Source organism: Rhinatrema bivittatum, chromosome 8 (assembly GCF_901001135.1).
Source record: "Rhinatrema bivittatum chromosome 8, aRhiBiv1.1, whole genome shotgun sequence".
Taxonomy (NCBI): domain Eukaryota; kingdom Metazoa; phylum Chordata; class Amphibia; order Gymnophiona; family Rhinatrematidae; genus Rhinatrema; species Rhinatrema bivittatum.
The window spans coordinates 257,138,460-257,152,406 of record NC_042622.1 but is presented as its reverse complement, the minus strand read 5'-3'; the positions used below and the strand labels follow the sequence as shown (position 1 = coordinate 257,152,406).

Below are 13,947 nucleotides of genomic sequence, written 5' to 3'. Positions count from 1 at the left end.
GCCTCTACTACCCTGTGCTGCCTTTCAGCTACCTAAGTGTGGGACTGGTCTCCTCTGCTGAGGACCCCTGGACTGCTTCTACTGAGTTGCCTTCACTACTGTCCAACCCAGGCAGTACCACCGAGCTGTGTAATAAATACAAATTCTCTGTGTCTGCGTGTATAGAGTCTAGCCTAGTACTGCGGTTCCTCACGGGGCTCCTCCCCATGGGAAAGGCCATTACCACAGTGCCCAAGAATCCACTTCAACACCTCAAAATGCTAACAATCTGCTGCCTGGTTATAAGGAACCAGAGCCCTGATGTCAGCAAATGGGCCGGTGGCATTTTCCTGCCGTGGGTCCTTTACATTTCCTCCGAAGGCGCCGCTCCTAAGTGGAGGACCAGCAGAGGATGGTGCTGGTGGTGTCCTGCATGCCGGCAGTCCTGCGCCAGCAGCGAGGAGGGTCCTCTGACCGCGGGGCATGGAGCTGGGAGGCGCGGCCCGTGTCCTGCTGGCCATGAGTACAACAAACACATTGTCCCTTGGAGGTTTATCCTTCTTTTAACAGAGTATCTACACCAAGGTTTTGGAATTGTGAATCAGGGACTCAGTCCTGGTACTGAACAGGAGCCCTTTCCCCTTAAGATGTACTTGGGACAAGGTTACATAGATTTTAGGGCTTTTGAACTGTCTGGTGGCCAGAATGCATCATGTTAGGAGGAATTTTACAGCCGAACTTTCAAAAGTCTCCATGGTGCCCGTGAACTTTTATATTAGTATTTTATCAACTGTGTGGCAGGACACAGTTGATAAAATACCAAGTATTTCTGTCTTGAAAATGCACACTTATATTTATAAGTTTGGATACTTTCTCTAACCATTTTATAAAAATGCCTGTGTATATTTTAAGTATAGAATAATTGTAACAATTTGCACATAATAACCCACAATTAAATGTGATGGCAGATATTTTATAAACTATGCGCATACTCCACTTCTGAAAGAACTTACTTGCCCTTATACTTGGAATTACCTCAGCCTGTTCCCTCAGGCCTACACAAGTTCACCTAGATCTTCAGCACTTCATCCTGAGTTCTCACCAGTTCACCCAGACATCTCACCCAAAAACGGCACAGTAAAGACGAGTCCAATTTCAATTATGTGAGTCAATTAGCAGGTGTAAAAATGCACAGTTAAGTTCGGTAACGTATACATGTATGTAACTTACAAACTAGCAATTTGTGCATGAGCGTCTGAATCTCACCAGAGAAATCCTTTAAACTGCCCCATTTCCCCCCTGTTCACATTTACATATATACTCTTGAGGTTTAAAAAATAGCATATAGATTCATACTTGCTACTTATGCATGCATGTGCTATTTTTACACAGTGCAATTCTTTGAAAATTCTCTCTACGCATGGTACCTAGAAAAGGATATGTTATTATGTGATGTCTTCCTTGCCTGTCTCATTCATGGTTCAGTGAGAAACAGACCCAAGGGTTAGGGAGAAGGGAAAGCTAATCCAGCAGATGTGGCCCAATATTTACTAATATTAGAGCTTGGAATTTAAAATGCTTTTAAAATAGTTTCTTAGTGATGTAGCCACACAGGAACAAATATTTTCTTTTTAAATAAGGGCTTTCTTTAAACATTATCAGCTGGGACATGGGTCAATAGTCCATATGCTGCATGGACGCTTATCATACTATCAATGTTGTGGTCACCACCTCCCTTTCTCAAATAAAAGATGTTGCAAGCACTCTGTTCTGTGGAAGGAAGTTGTATGGGTGCAAGATACATATAAAGGCATCCAAGGACTGACGGATGTGAGCTGATTTTCCTCCTCTGGTGCCTTCTTGGACAGGTGGTCTTCAAAGGTGAAATCTCTTGTGTCGGGTGAGTCCCCAGATAAAGACAAATTCAGCAGGGTAAGTCCCACAAAAGGCAAGGCTTTGGAATTCTGCTCTCAAGTATTGCAAGTGCATTAAGGTATCAGACCTTGTAAGCTGGAGGCTGATATGGTTTCTTACAAAGAGGATTTGCAGTAGCAAAATGTGACCGACATGCCTAGTAGCATTGAAGTGTTACGGAGTTTTGGTTGAATGAAAGAGGCAGGACCAGGCAGAGACAGTACCAGAACTCTAGAAGTCCCATGAAAGACGCAGAGGATCCTCAGCAGTAGGGGAACGTGGATAAAGCATGGGATTAGCACAGAGAATCTTTCATGGTGATTGAGTGAGGGATAAAATCGGAGACAGGTACAGTAGGGGAGTGAGGGGTAAAGTCTGGGCAGAAACAGAGCATCCTCAGCTGTGGAGGAGTGTCTGGGATAGGCACAGAGGATTATTGCCTCTAATTTGTCTGTAAGCACTATAGAGTCAAGCACAAATGTTTATCATAAATGAAGAGTCATTGTTTTTTTGGAGGATGGGTGCGTGGGTTTGGGGAGTTATATTAAAATGATGTGAAAAGAAAAAATGTCTCCATTCATAGCCATTGACTGCAGTCCCACCTTTTCCCAGATCTCCGTGCCATTGCTGACACAAGCGTGAGTGTGAGGATGGCACCCCTGACTGCCGTGGTCTCTGCACTATGTGGTAGGTTAACGTTTTAGGGTCTGAGCATATAAACTCAGATCTGTCTCAGTTTGCTGGTAAAATCACCTCTCTTATTTATTTTAAATGGTTTAAATTTAATTATTCATTCTTTCGGCTGTGTTTTTGATGTTGGATTCTTTTTTAAACATGCTTGGCGTACTGCAATGTGAAAATGGAACTCAAAACTCAGGATGTGTTCTTAACTTGATGTCTAGTGAGGGGGGAAAAATGTATCCTAGGTTTCGTGATGTGCTGTCACTGTGCAGGGATCAAGAGTGTTTGAAATAATGTCTTAATTAGACATTCCTGTACAAAGTATAATTATAGCCAAGAACACCTTATGGGGGAGATTGTGTTCCGCTGTCTGTCTGTCTGTGCAGACGAAAGGAAGTTGTACTTTAATGTGATTGGAGAGTGTGGCACTGAACTTCCAGCTCCTGAGTTTCATGCTGGTCCGGGAAACACTGCCGGGTCCAGAAGAATGCCACTGGCACACCCATATACTTTTAATGGGAGTATGCACATTTTGTACTTGTTTTTAACTTGGAATTGAGCAACTTTGAAACGGGAATCACCCGAACATACAAAGCTTTCTTTTATACACCAGGTTCTGGTATTGTTGGAAGGAAGGCTTTAAAGTCTTTGCCTATGTCCCAGTGAATCTTTTGGACAGGTTTCGCCAAGGCTCTTGCTGAGATATTTTGTCTTGGATGGGGACGGAAGAGTATTTGTTTTGTTTTCTTTTTTATTTGAAAGTTTCATCCTGCTTATTTGGACTTCCAGCTCAATCAGAGCCAGTCTCAACTAAGCAATGCTGTCAGTTACAATTATTCAGAGTTTCCCCTTATCTTTACAATTCCTTCACCTAGCCCAGCATTACTGAGGGGCATCTGTGCATTCTAATTCCAGCCAGTAGGTGTCACCATTGAGCAATGTCTGAATCTCCTTCCCCTCAGAGGCTGTGAACTCTACCTCTGTAGTATATCCAGCCCCAGCTGGCCAGGGGAGCAGAAGCTGGGCCTGGTTATAGAACTATGGTCCTCCTCATAGCAGCAAGCCACCAAGCCAGCCTCACACCTTTTCTTTGTTAATATCACTCTGCAGGATTCCTGAGTGCCTAAGAAATGCCTGCGACATTCATGCTTTATAACAGACTAGTGAAAAGTGCCAGACGTTGCTTGGGTAGTTGTATAGAACAGCCTGGGTGTATGTACATGTGTGTGAGTGTGTGTGTGTATGCTGGTGCCTGTGGAAGCTTGTGCCGGTGTGTGAGTCTCTGCCTGTATGGGTATGTGTCTGGATGTATGTGCGGGATGTTTGGGGAGCTTGTATGTAGGTGCCTGTATGTGTGTGGGTGCTGTATGCTTGCCTGTGTGTCTGCACTTCTTCATGCTTGTGTGAGCTTATGCATGCTTTTGCATATATGTATGAGGTTATGCACACTTGTGTGTACTTTTGTGAGCTTTTGTGCACTTATATATATGTGCCTATATGTGTGTGTGTGTGCTTATGCCTTTCTGTCCCGGTGTGAGGGAGTGTAGGAGACTGTACAGTACCCAGGGTTGCTTGGGTTGTCTGGTCAATAAAAAGTTTTGTGGTTGGGTGCCTGTGTATTTGTGTGTGTGTGTGTGTGTGTGTGCACGCGCACACCTGTGTCTGTGCCTATCTGTGTGTCTGCCTGCCTGTGTGTATATGTGGTTGCCTGTGCCTGTGTGTATGTATGTGTGCGTGTGTGTGCGAAACAGTGCTTTTCAGATATAGCATATTGTCTTTGCACAGTGCATTTTCCACTGTTCCAAGCATCGACTGGTGGCCACAGACAAACATGTTAGTGTGACCAATTGACTAACCGAGTGACTGACAGAAGCCTTTTTCATATATATAGGTAATGGATGTGTAAAATACTTTCATTATAATACGCACGTATGTGTGTGCCTCTCTCTCTCTTTTCCTCTCTCCTTATGCAGTGCTTGTCTCCTTCACCTTTGCTGATGTACCCCAGGATGTGGCCCCAAAGCTCTTGGAGGCTGGTTCCTTCTCAGCTGAGACTCATGACATTGTACATGCTTTGGTGCGCCGATATACAGGTCATAGGTTTTATGACATGTACCATGGGACCAGTGTGCAGGCTGCAATATCCATCATCCAGACTGGCTTCATACCTTCCAAGGATGGCATGCTAGGGCGTGGGGTCTATGTGAGCAGAGACATCAAAAAGGCCCAGCGGTATCCCATGTATCTGAGTCCCACAGATCGTGTCATTCTCAAGGTCAATGTTCGTGTAGGCAAGGTGAAGAAGATCGATAGACAGGGCCACCCCTTGCAGAAAACATGGCATGCTCATGGTTATGACACAGCCTGGGTACCCCCAAACTCAGGCATGGTGCCCAGTGGACTGGAGGAAAACTGTGTCTGGGACCCAAAGAGGGTGAAGGTGATGGATGTGGTCCAGGCCCCACCTGCAGCCCTGGGGAATCTGAAGTCCTTACTGCATCAGATGAAGACCTATCACTGTAACTGGTGGTTGGTGTGTTAAGAGCCAACACCTAAAGAGAGAGCTGTTGTGTGTGAGTGTGTTTAAGGCAGCGCTTCTCAACCTTTTTTATTTCATGGCACACTTTCACGTTTGCTCAATCCTCATGGCAAACCATATTGAATTCTGCATAATTCTCAACCTTCCCTTCCCTATTCCACCAGCAAGAGGAGAGCAACACTCTTCAGCTGCCTCAGCCTGCTGGTTTCAGTCTGACATTCAAATATGCAGAACCCACATATTCAGACATCAGAGTGAAGCTGGCAGAGGCTGAACATGCTAAAAAATACTCTTTTCCCAGTGGGAGGGAGCTGTCTGTTAGGTGAATCCCAGTCACTTGTACCCTGTAGTGCTAATAGTGAACTAGCAGTTCATTTTGTTGGAAAGGCGGATGTCCAGTGGAAAATTGTTCCAATCTACTATCAAAATATACTTAAAAGCACATTCTTTAAGTTTTGTTACTATAAAATATTTTTGAGCCACTGTAAAAATCTCTGTGCTGGTGGGTATCTCCTGCATACAAGGGATTTAACTGTATAGCAGAAAAAGTCAAAATTAGCCAATAACAAAATCCAATTATTCCCAATATGTAAATTCTAAGTGTGAGACTTATCCAGGTCAGAGATTTTCAACTGGGTCCCAGGATATTTCATACTGATGAGTTTCCAAACTTTGGTGTCTCTAGCTTGCTTTTCTGGCTCAGTGTGTCTTTTTTTCTCATTCACTGAAACATAGAAACATAGAAATGACGGCAGAAGAAGACCAAACGGTCCATCCAGTCTGCCCAGCAAGCTTCACACATTTTTTTCTCATACTTATCTGTTTCTCTTAGAATCAAAGAGCTATTTCTCTTCCACCCCCACCATTAATGTAGAGAGCAGTGATGGAGCTGCATCCAAGTGAAATATCAAGCTTGATTAGTTAGGGGTAGTAGGGGAAGTAACCGCCGCAATAAGCAAGCTACACCCATGCTTATTTGTTTTACCCAGACTATGTTATTCAGCCCTTATTGGTTGTTTTTCTTCTCCCCTGCCGTTGAAGCAGGGAGCTATGCTGGATATGCGTGAAGTATCCGTTTTTTTTCTCCCCTGCCGTTGAAACAGAGAGCTATGCTGGATATGCGTGAAGTATCAGTTTTTCTTCTCCCCTGCCGTTGAAGCAGAGAGCTATGCTGGATATGCGTGAAGTATCAGTTTTTCTTCTCCCCTGCCGTTGAAGCAGAGAGCTATGCTGGATATGCATTGAAAGTGAAGTATCAGGCTTATTTGGTTTGGGGTAGTAACCGCCGTAACAAGCCAGCTACTCCCCGCTTTGTGAGTGCGAATCCTTTTTTCTTCTCCCCTGCCGTTGAAGCAGAGAGCTATGCTGGATATGCGTGAAGTATCAGTTTTTCTTCTCCCCTGCCGTTGAAGCAGAGAGCTATGCTGGATATGCATTGAAAGTGAAGTATCAGGCTTATTTGGTTTGGGGTAGTAACCGCCGTAACAAGCCAGCTACTCCCCGCTTTGTGAGTGCGAATCCTTTTTTCCACATTTCCTCTTGCTGTTGTAGCTTAGAGCGATGTTGGAGTCACAGTAACCATGTGTATGTTTATTGAATAAGGGTATTATCTCCAGGCAGTAGCCGTCATTCTGGCGAGTCACCCACTTTATTGACGGCCTCTTGATTTTATGGATCCACAGTGTTTATCCCACGCCCCTTTGAAGTTCTTCACAGTTCTGGTCTTCACCACTTCCCTATGTTCATTTTTTTATTTTCCTATTCTCTCTAGTGTCTTCTCTCCTCTGTCTGCTTCAGAATGGATCTCTTCAATCTTTCTGCTGTTTCTTTTCCTCCTCTGTCTCCAACTCTCTCCTCCATTCCTCATCCCCTTTCTTCTTCATTATCTTCCAGAATTCCCCTACCCCTAAAGCCAAGGTCTTCTTTCTTTCTCTCACCCTCATCCCCAGCTCTCTCTTTTTCAGTCCTCTTTCTCTCTCTCGCTCTCTGTACACTTAATACCTGATTCTCCCTCTCCCTCTATCCTTCTCCCCTATCCAGTGTTTTCTCCTTCTCCCTGGGCCCTATCCTCAGATTTCTCCCCCCCCATTCCAGGTCCTCTTTTCTCTCCTCCTATTCCTGTGTCTTTCTCTATATTCCCAGTATCTGGTTCTCTCTCTCTCTTTCTTCATTCTGTGTCCTCTTTCCCTCTCCATCACCCTGCCTCTTATCCAGGGTCCTTTCTCCATTCTTCCTCTCCCTCTTTCTCTTTTTCTGCCCACTCCTGGTTTCCTCCCTCCCCCTCATACTTGATCTTTTCTCTTTTTCTCTCCCCCCCCCCCCCCCCCCTTATCACCTCTTCTGATATTACACAGCTTGTCCTCCCAAACCTCTCCGGTAGGAACAGCAGGGCAAAACATCATGTCAGCATCCTGTGCCTCCTCTCCCAAGCAAGGCAAGGGAGAGGAGGCACACTTCCCTCAACATTCATTCACTTTTGCACTGTTACCCCCTTCCCAAAGCATTCGTGCCTTTCTCCCCTCACCCCCTTTCACAAATCATTGTTGCCTGACTGGAGCTCAGGGTAAACTCCTTCATCTGTCAGCTGAGTCCCAGGCGCCTGACAGATATGGCCTGGGGCAGTGACTCTCCAAGCAAGTAGAGCACAATAGGGAAGAGCTCTGTACTCCAGTCAGCAAGAGTGGAGGAGCTGGAGCTGGGAGCAGAGGCTCTTTTCTGCTATTCACCGCAGCTGTGTGAGCATCCTCACCTCCAGTCTTCCTCAATGCTGTCTGGTTGCGTTGGGGACAGAAGGGAGGGCTGGAGCGGTGAGCAAGAGATTTGGGGCACTGTCCAACAAAGTCAGAGCATGAGCCCAGGGAGGAAGCTCATGGTGAAGGTACCCAGGCACACCAACACTGGTTGAACGTGTGCACAGCTCTTTATACACTTCTGAAGTAAAGAATCATACAGAGTAGTTTGCTAATACCATAACTTTTAAAAACATTAAGCTGGAATTTTCCTGTGAGAAAGCCAGAGAAATCATTACTGTTCTGTTTGGTATATTTTTAAGCAGATTGCTGCACTACTTAGTAACTTATAATAAAGCAGATGACTTTGTAGATTAACAATGCTCAGACCTTGTTTTTTTCCCTCCATGTACGTGCAATGTTTTCTTTTCTAAATTCCACTAAATAACATTTTCTCTCTATAATAAAGAAATGAATAAAATTTGCTAAAAAAAAACTTTATTTTTTTTGTATTTTATTACTTGCCTTTCTAAACTCAAACTTCCTTCAGGTATAGTAGGGTAGCTCTCTTTCCTAGAAGGCTTACGATCTAAATGTACCTGAGGAAATGGAGGATGAAGTGACTTACCCAAGGTCACAAAGTGGGATTTGTGTCTGTACCTGCTGCTGTAACCACTAGACTATCCTTCATACATTTGTAGTCATAAGTGACCTAGCTGAACTAGAGAAGACAGCCTGGGAACCCTGCATCCAGGACCCCATCCCCAGTAACTCCAGGTCCAGAATCACATTGGGGCACAGCACCATAGACTAACATTAGCCCCAGAAATGTGTTAACTATACTCCACCTTTGACCAGAAGTTAAATTACCTGCATTGAAAAATGCTTGTGTTAAGCCTTCAGAGCATTAATCTACTTCCCTGCACTGGGGAATAATAGCTAATTTCTTCATTAATATGGGATTTGCATAGAGGCATGCTAATGTGTATACACGTTTGTGAACACAAACCTCCCGCTTAAACTGGGAGTAAAGCTGTGTGCACAGCCACATGCTAAAGTGTGCACAGCCTAGCACCTTATTACATTGGGAACTCAATTTACAGTCAAGAAGGGGAGGGAGGGGTTTGAAGCCCTTGTCCATGGAGCTGAAATCAGCTCTGGGTGGGAGATGAGATCGGCTCACAACAAGGGGGCGCTTCAAATCCTTGAGACCATCAACCAGTGCAGACGGCCCTTCCCAGGGGCAATGACTGGGGCACCACAAAGTGCACTGATGAAAGAGAGCCAAAGAGCATCACTTCCTACCCCCTACTCCCAATGCCCCCATGCAGGGTAGGAAAGAAGATCACAGGAGACAGGAAAAGGAGGAAAGCAACCCTGCCCCTGCTTTACACACACACACACACACACGCACACTCACATACACACACACACAGGCACACACAATCACACAAAGACACACACAAACACATTCATGCACATATGCACATAAACATATATGCACACGCATACACACATACAGGCGCGCACTCAGGGCCGGTGCAAGGGGGATTAGGCGTCCTAGGCGAGCCTTCTCCCTTGCGCATCCCCCCCCCCCCCCACCTGGTCGCACCCACCACCCCCTGGTCTCGGCCCCGACTCCTTCCTCGTTCTCGATCACGCCCGCTGACTGTTTGGTTTTCTGGGTCGTGAGCAGGTTGGGCACTGCTTGCAGCCCGCCAAATCTCCACTCCTCTTTGCCGCCACTTGCAGCCCCATATGGTTCGCACCCAGTGGCGCACCAAGGGTCTCCAGCACCCGAGGGCTAATCCATGTGTGTGCCTCTCCAGCATCCCCCCCTTAATCCTTCTTGTACTAATGCTTAAGGTCACAGAAAATCTGTGGCATCTCTAGACAGAAGAATTTGGGGGGGCGATCCAAAATGACATTTCTTCATCACACCCACCTCTATAGCATGGATCCTGCTTTAAAACTGGTTATTTAAAAAAAAGTGTAAATAAAAAAGTCCAAAGGGTCTTCTGCGTAATTTTAAAAAGCTGGCCAGGTTCACACTTCTAGTAAAACTACTATATAATTATTTGATAGCCTCATTCGACTAATTCTATATGGCTATGAGAGTGAAGTCTGGAATATATAGGAAGGGATAGAAAGTCAATATAAATCCTGCACCTCCAGTTCTCTAACTCTGTGCATCCACTGAAAATTCCCCCACACAATGGAGCTTGGATGTTTCCCTTACAGCTCATCATACTAAAAGATATTTTCAAATTCTGGTGTCACCTCACAGTAACAGCAGCACAAACAGCTTCCACTGCCAGACACAGTGGGGTACATTTTAAAAGACAGCGCGCGTGCGTACTTTTGTTCGCGCATCAGGCGCGAACAAAAGTACGCGTAGCATAGCCGCGCATATCTTATAAAATCCAGGGTTGGCGCGCACAAGGGGGTGCACATTTGTGCAACTTGCGCACGCCGAGCCCTGCGCGCATATCTTATAAAATCCAGGGTCGGCGCGCACAAGGGGGTGCACATTTGTGCAACTTGCGCACGCTGAGCCCTGCGCACGCAGCCCGTTCCCTCCAAGGCCATTCCGAAATCGGAGCGGCCTCGGAGGGAACTTTCCTTCCAACCCCCCGCACCTTCCCCTCCCTTCCCCTACCTAACCCACCCTCCCGGCCCTATCTAGACCCCCCCCACCTTTATCTGAAAAGTTATTACTGCCTCCCGGCAGTAGTAACTTACACGCGCCGGCACGGCAGGCCCTGACACAGGCCGCTGTGTCGGGGCACTCGGCCACACCCTTGGACCGCCCACACACCGCCGAACACGCCCCCGATTGGAACCCACACCCCCTGGCCTCGCCCCCGACTGCCCCTTTTTGCAAGCCCCGGGACTTACGTGCGTCCCGTGGCTTGTGCGCGCTGCCGAGCCTATGCAAAATAGGCTCGGCGCCCGCAGGAGGGTTTTAAAAGGGTTATGCGCGTACCTTATGCGCATAACCCTTTTAAAATCCGGCCCAGTGTGAACTAACATAAAACACCGCAAAAAAGACACTCAAAATCTATACTGCAATCCCATTGTAACATAACAGTAATAACACCAAGGACTCAAACAACAATAACCCTACCTGTGAAAAAGCAAGGATAAATATTACACTGGGTCCTAGAATACCAATACACCACCTACTGAGGAAACCAAACAAACCTGATTGCTATAGATCCCTATACAGACACTACATGCTAGCAGAATCTCTCATCATGGTCACACACACAGATCAGAGACAGACCCTCACCAAATATAGAATACAAAATAAAGGAGCACAAATTAGGCAAAAATTGAAATGGAAACCTTAAGAAGCCAGACTCTGTGTATTAACAATGGAAAAACAGAACCACCATTCCTCATAAAACAATAAAATCAAGAAACATAAAGCATCAGTTATAATAGTAAAACCATACTAATAAAAGAATATTTTAAAACTACTGATAAATAGAATTTCTATTAATTAAAATCATATACATTTTTTTACAATTTCCCAAACACCAATCACATGTCCATTCTCTGTCACAAATGTACTGTCACATACATACAAATTAATGCTCTTATACCCACCATAACCTCTCACTCTCACTCTCACAGACACTGACACACTCTCAGGCTCTAAGACACTCTCTCCCCCTCCATACACCCCCCCAAACAAATTCTTACTCCCTTAGATTTTCTCATACACATTCATGCTCTCACTCTCACTGGCTCCCTCACATACACACAAATACACACACACCCAGGCAAGCTCCCAGTCATTCTCACACACACACATACACACACGCACAGTGACCCCCAGGCAGGCTCCCATTCATTTTCACACCACTCCCTTACCATCCCGCAGGCATGCACACATTCATTCTCACACACACAGACCCCCAGGCAGGCACCAATTCATTCTCACACACACACACGCATACACCACACACAGGGAGGCACCTATTCTGACACATACAAACCCCAGGAAGACATCCATTCATTCTCATACACAGACACACCCTCAGGCAGGCACCCATGCATTCACACACATACACCCCCAGGCAGACTCCCATTCATACACTTGCACACACTAAAGGCAGACCCCCTCTCTTTCCTTTGCCAGCAACCTCGGAGCCTCTCTCATTCCTCTGCTGCCACTGTCACTGCTGCTGCGTGGCTGTTATGGTTTTGAGGTGTTGGAGTGGATTCTTGGTACTGCAGTGATGACCACTCCCACAGGGAGTAGCCCCGTGAGGAACCGCAGTACTAGGCTAGACTCTATACACGCAGACACAGAGAACTGTATTTATTATACAGCTTGGTGGTACTGCCCGGGGAGCGGGCAGCAGTGAAGGTAACCCAATAGAAGCAGTCCAGTGGTCCTCGGCAGAGGAGACCAGTCTCACGCTCAATTAGATGTAGACAGCGCAGGGTAGCAGAGGCAGGTCCCGGATGTAGACTCCAAGTGCTGAAGCTGAAGGTGAGACAGACTGAAAGAGTTGGTACTCACTGAAGTAGAAGCTGTATTGATGAAGGTCCTGGCAGGCAGAAGTAGTGAGTTGTAGGCACCAGAGTAGGGAGAGCAGGCCCTCGAGGAGCAATTACCCGATATCCCAGATAGGTTCCTGAAAGAGAGCATAAGGGCCTCCGAGGAGTGGGTACCCAGGTTAATGATGAATTACCCCGAAGGGCAGAGAGAGCTTCCTGCGACAGCTAGGAAGCGGTAGAGCAGCTTAGACCGGAGACATTCCAATCCTTGCTAACTCACCCCCTCATTTATCAAAATGTGTTGAGGCGTTTTCACATGTGAAAAGCCCAGTTAACACATGCGAAAACGCCTTTAACGCATGTGATAGCACCATATCATGTGGTGTGATGCAAATCTGAAAAAGAGGAGGAGTATGTTGTTCTGCTAAAGTCCTATTTCATGGCTTTAATGCCAATTTTAGCTACAATGTTTTCAGGAGCATTAAGCTGTGTGATGACTGATCACCTGCTGGGATGTGTTTTGAGCCTTCACCTGGGGGGGGGGGGGGGGGGGGAGAGAGAAAGAGAGAGAAAACACCTAGTTGTAATGGCCTCGCCTTAGGTAGGTATTTGTATCCCAATGGGAGGCCCACCTAGTAACGCGAGGTGAGGTTTAGGTATTAGTGTAGGGGGTTAGGGGCCATTTTGACATTCAATGTGAGACGTACGAACAGAACAGAGCTCTCTTGTGAACATTTGATGACCCTCGGAGTGAGGAAACTCACCCAAAGATGAGATTTGTGCAATGTTCTCTCAACCTAGCTTGATGTTGAGAGTCCATAAAGCAGAAAATTGGGGGTAATCTGCAAGGAGCGGCAGTTTCTGCCCTTAACAGCAGCAGTTATTATCCTTAACAGAAACATGGGAGCAACCTATATGGAGCGGCAGTTACTATCCTTAATAGAAACATTGGAGGAATCTGCATGGAATGGCAGTTACTATCCTTAACAGAAACATGGAGGCAACCTCCTGTTATAATTCTGCTAGTGGGCTACTCCTGTAAAGGGAGGAGTTAGCAATCTGTTAGAATTCTGCTAGAGGGTTGGCAATCTGTTGTAGATATGCTGCTGGATACTCCTGTTAGCCTACGGAGTGCAACAGATTGCACTCCGTAGGCTAACTCCGCCTACGGAGTGCAATCTGTTGCACTCCGTAGGCGGAGTTAGCAATCTGTTGTAAGATCTGCTATGCGGATAGGAGGAGCTAGCAGAGAGAATAGCAGTCTGATAGAATCCCCTCCCCAAAGGGGAGGAGTATCAATTTGTAGTGAGCTGCCTCCTATGAGTCTGCTAAGGAATGGCAATATGTTATGATGTAGACTGCAGAGTTGACAATCTGTACCAACGGAGTACTGGAGATGGTGCACAGCTGGACGGAAAGTAAATAGGTGAATCCTTGGGCCGATGGCAGATGACAGCGCCCCCAGGAGGAAGTCCCGAGAGGGACCACCGGCTAGGCTGGAGTATGGAGACAGACACAGATATTTCTTTTATTAGATAAGTAGTATAACCACCAGAGGTGGCAGTAGTGAGCTAGTATGCCTGGCAGGGCTGA

At 46.2% G+C, this 13,947-nt stretch overlaps 1 protein-coding gene across 2 annotated transcripts; it reads left to right on the top strand.

Annotated features, from left to right (window-relative positions):
- The first annotated feature begins 820 nt into the window (after positions 1–820).
- LOC115098222 lies at positions 821–5,916 on the top strand. 2 transcript variants are annotated; one of them, XM_029614670.1, is made up of 3 exons: positions 821–1,879; positions 2,506–2,580; positions 4,548–5,916. In XM_029614670.1, the coding sequence occupies exons 2-3, from the start codon at positions 2,544–2,546 to the stop codon at positions 5,114–5,116; spliced, it is 606 nt and encodes a 201-aa protein (XP_029470530.1). In that variant the 5' UTR covers positions 821–1,879; positions 2,506–2,543; the 3' UTR covers positions 5,117–5,916. The 2 variants fall into 2 exon arrangements, with proteins under 2 accessions (XP_029470530.1, XP_029470529.1); XM_029614669.1 differs by having other exon boundaries at positions 823–1,911.
- Positions 5,917–13,947: the final 8,031 nt, after the last annotated feature.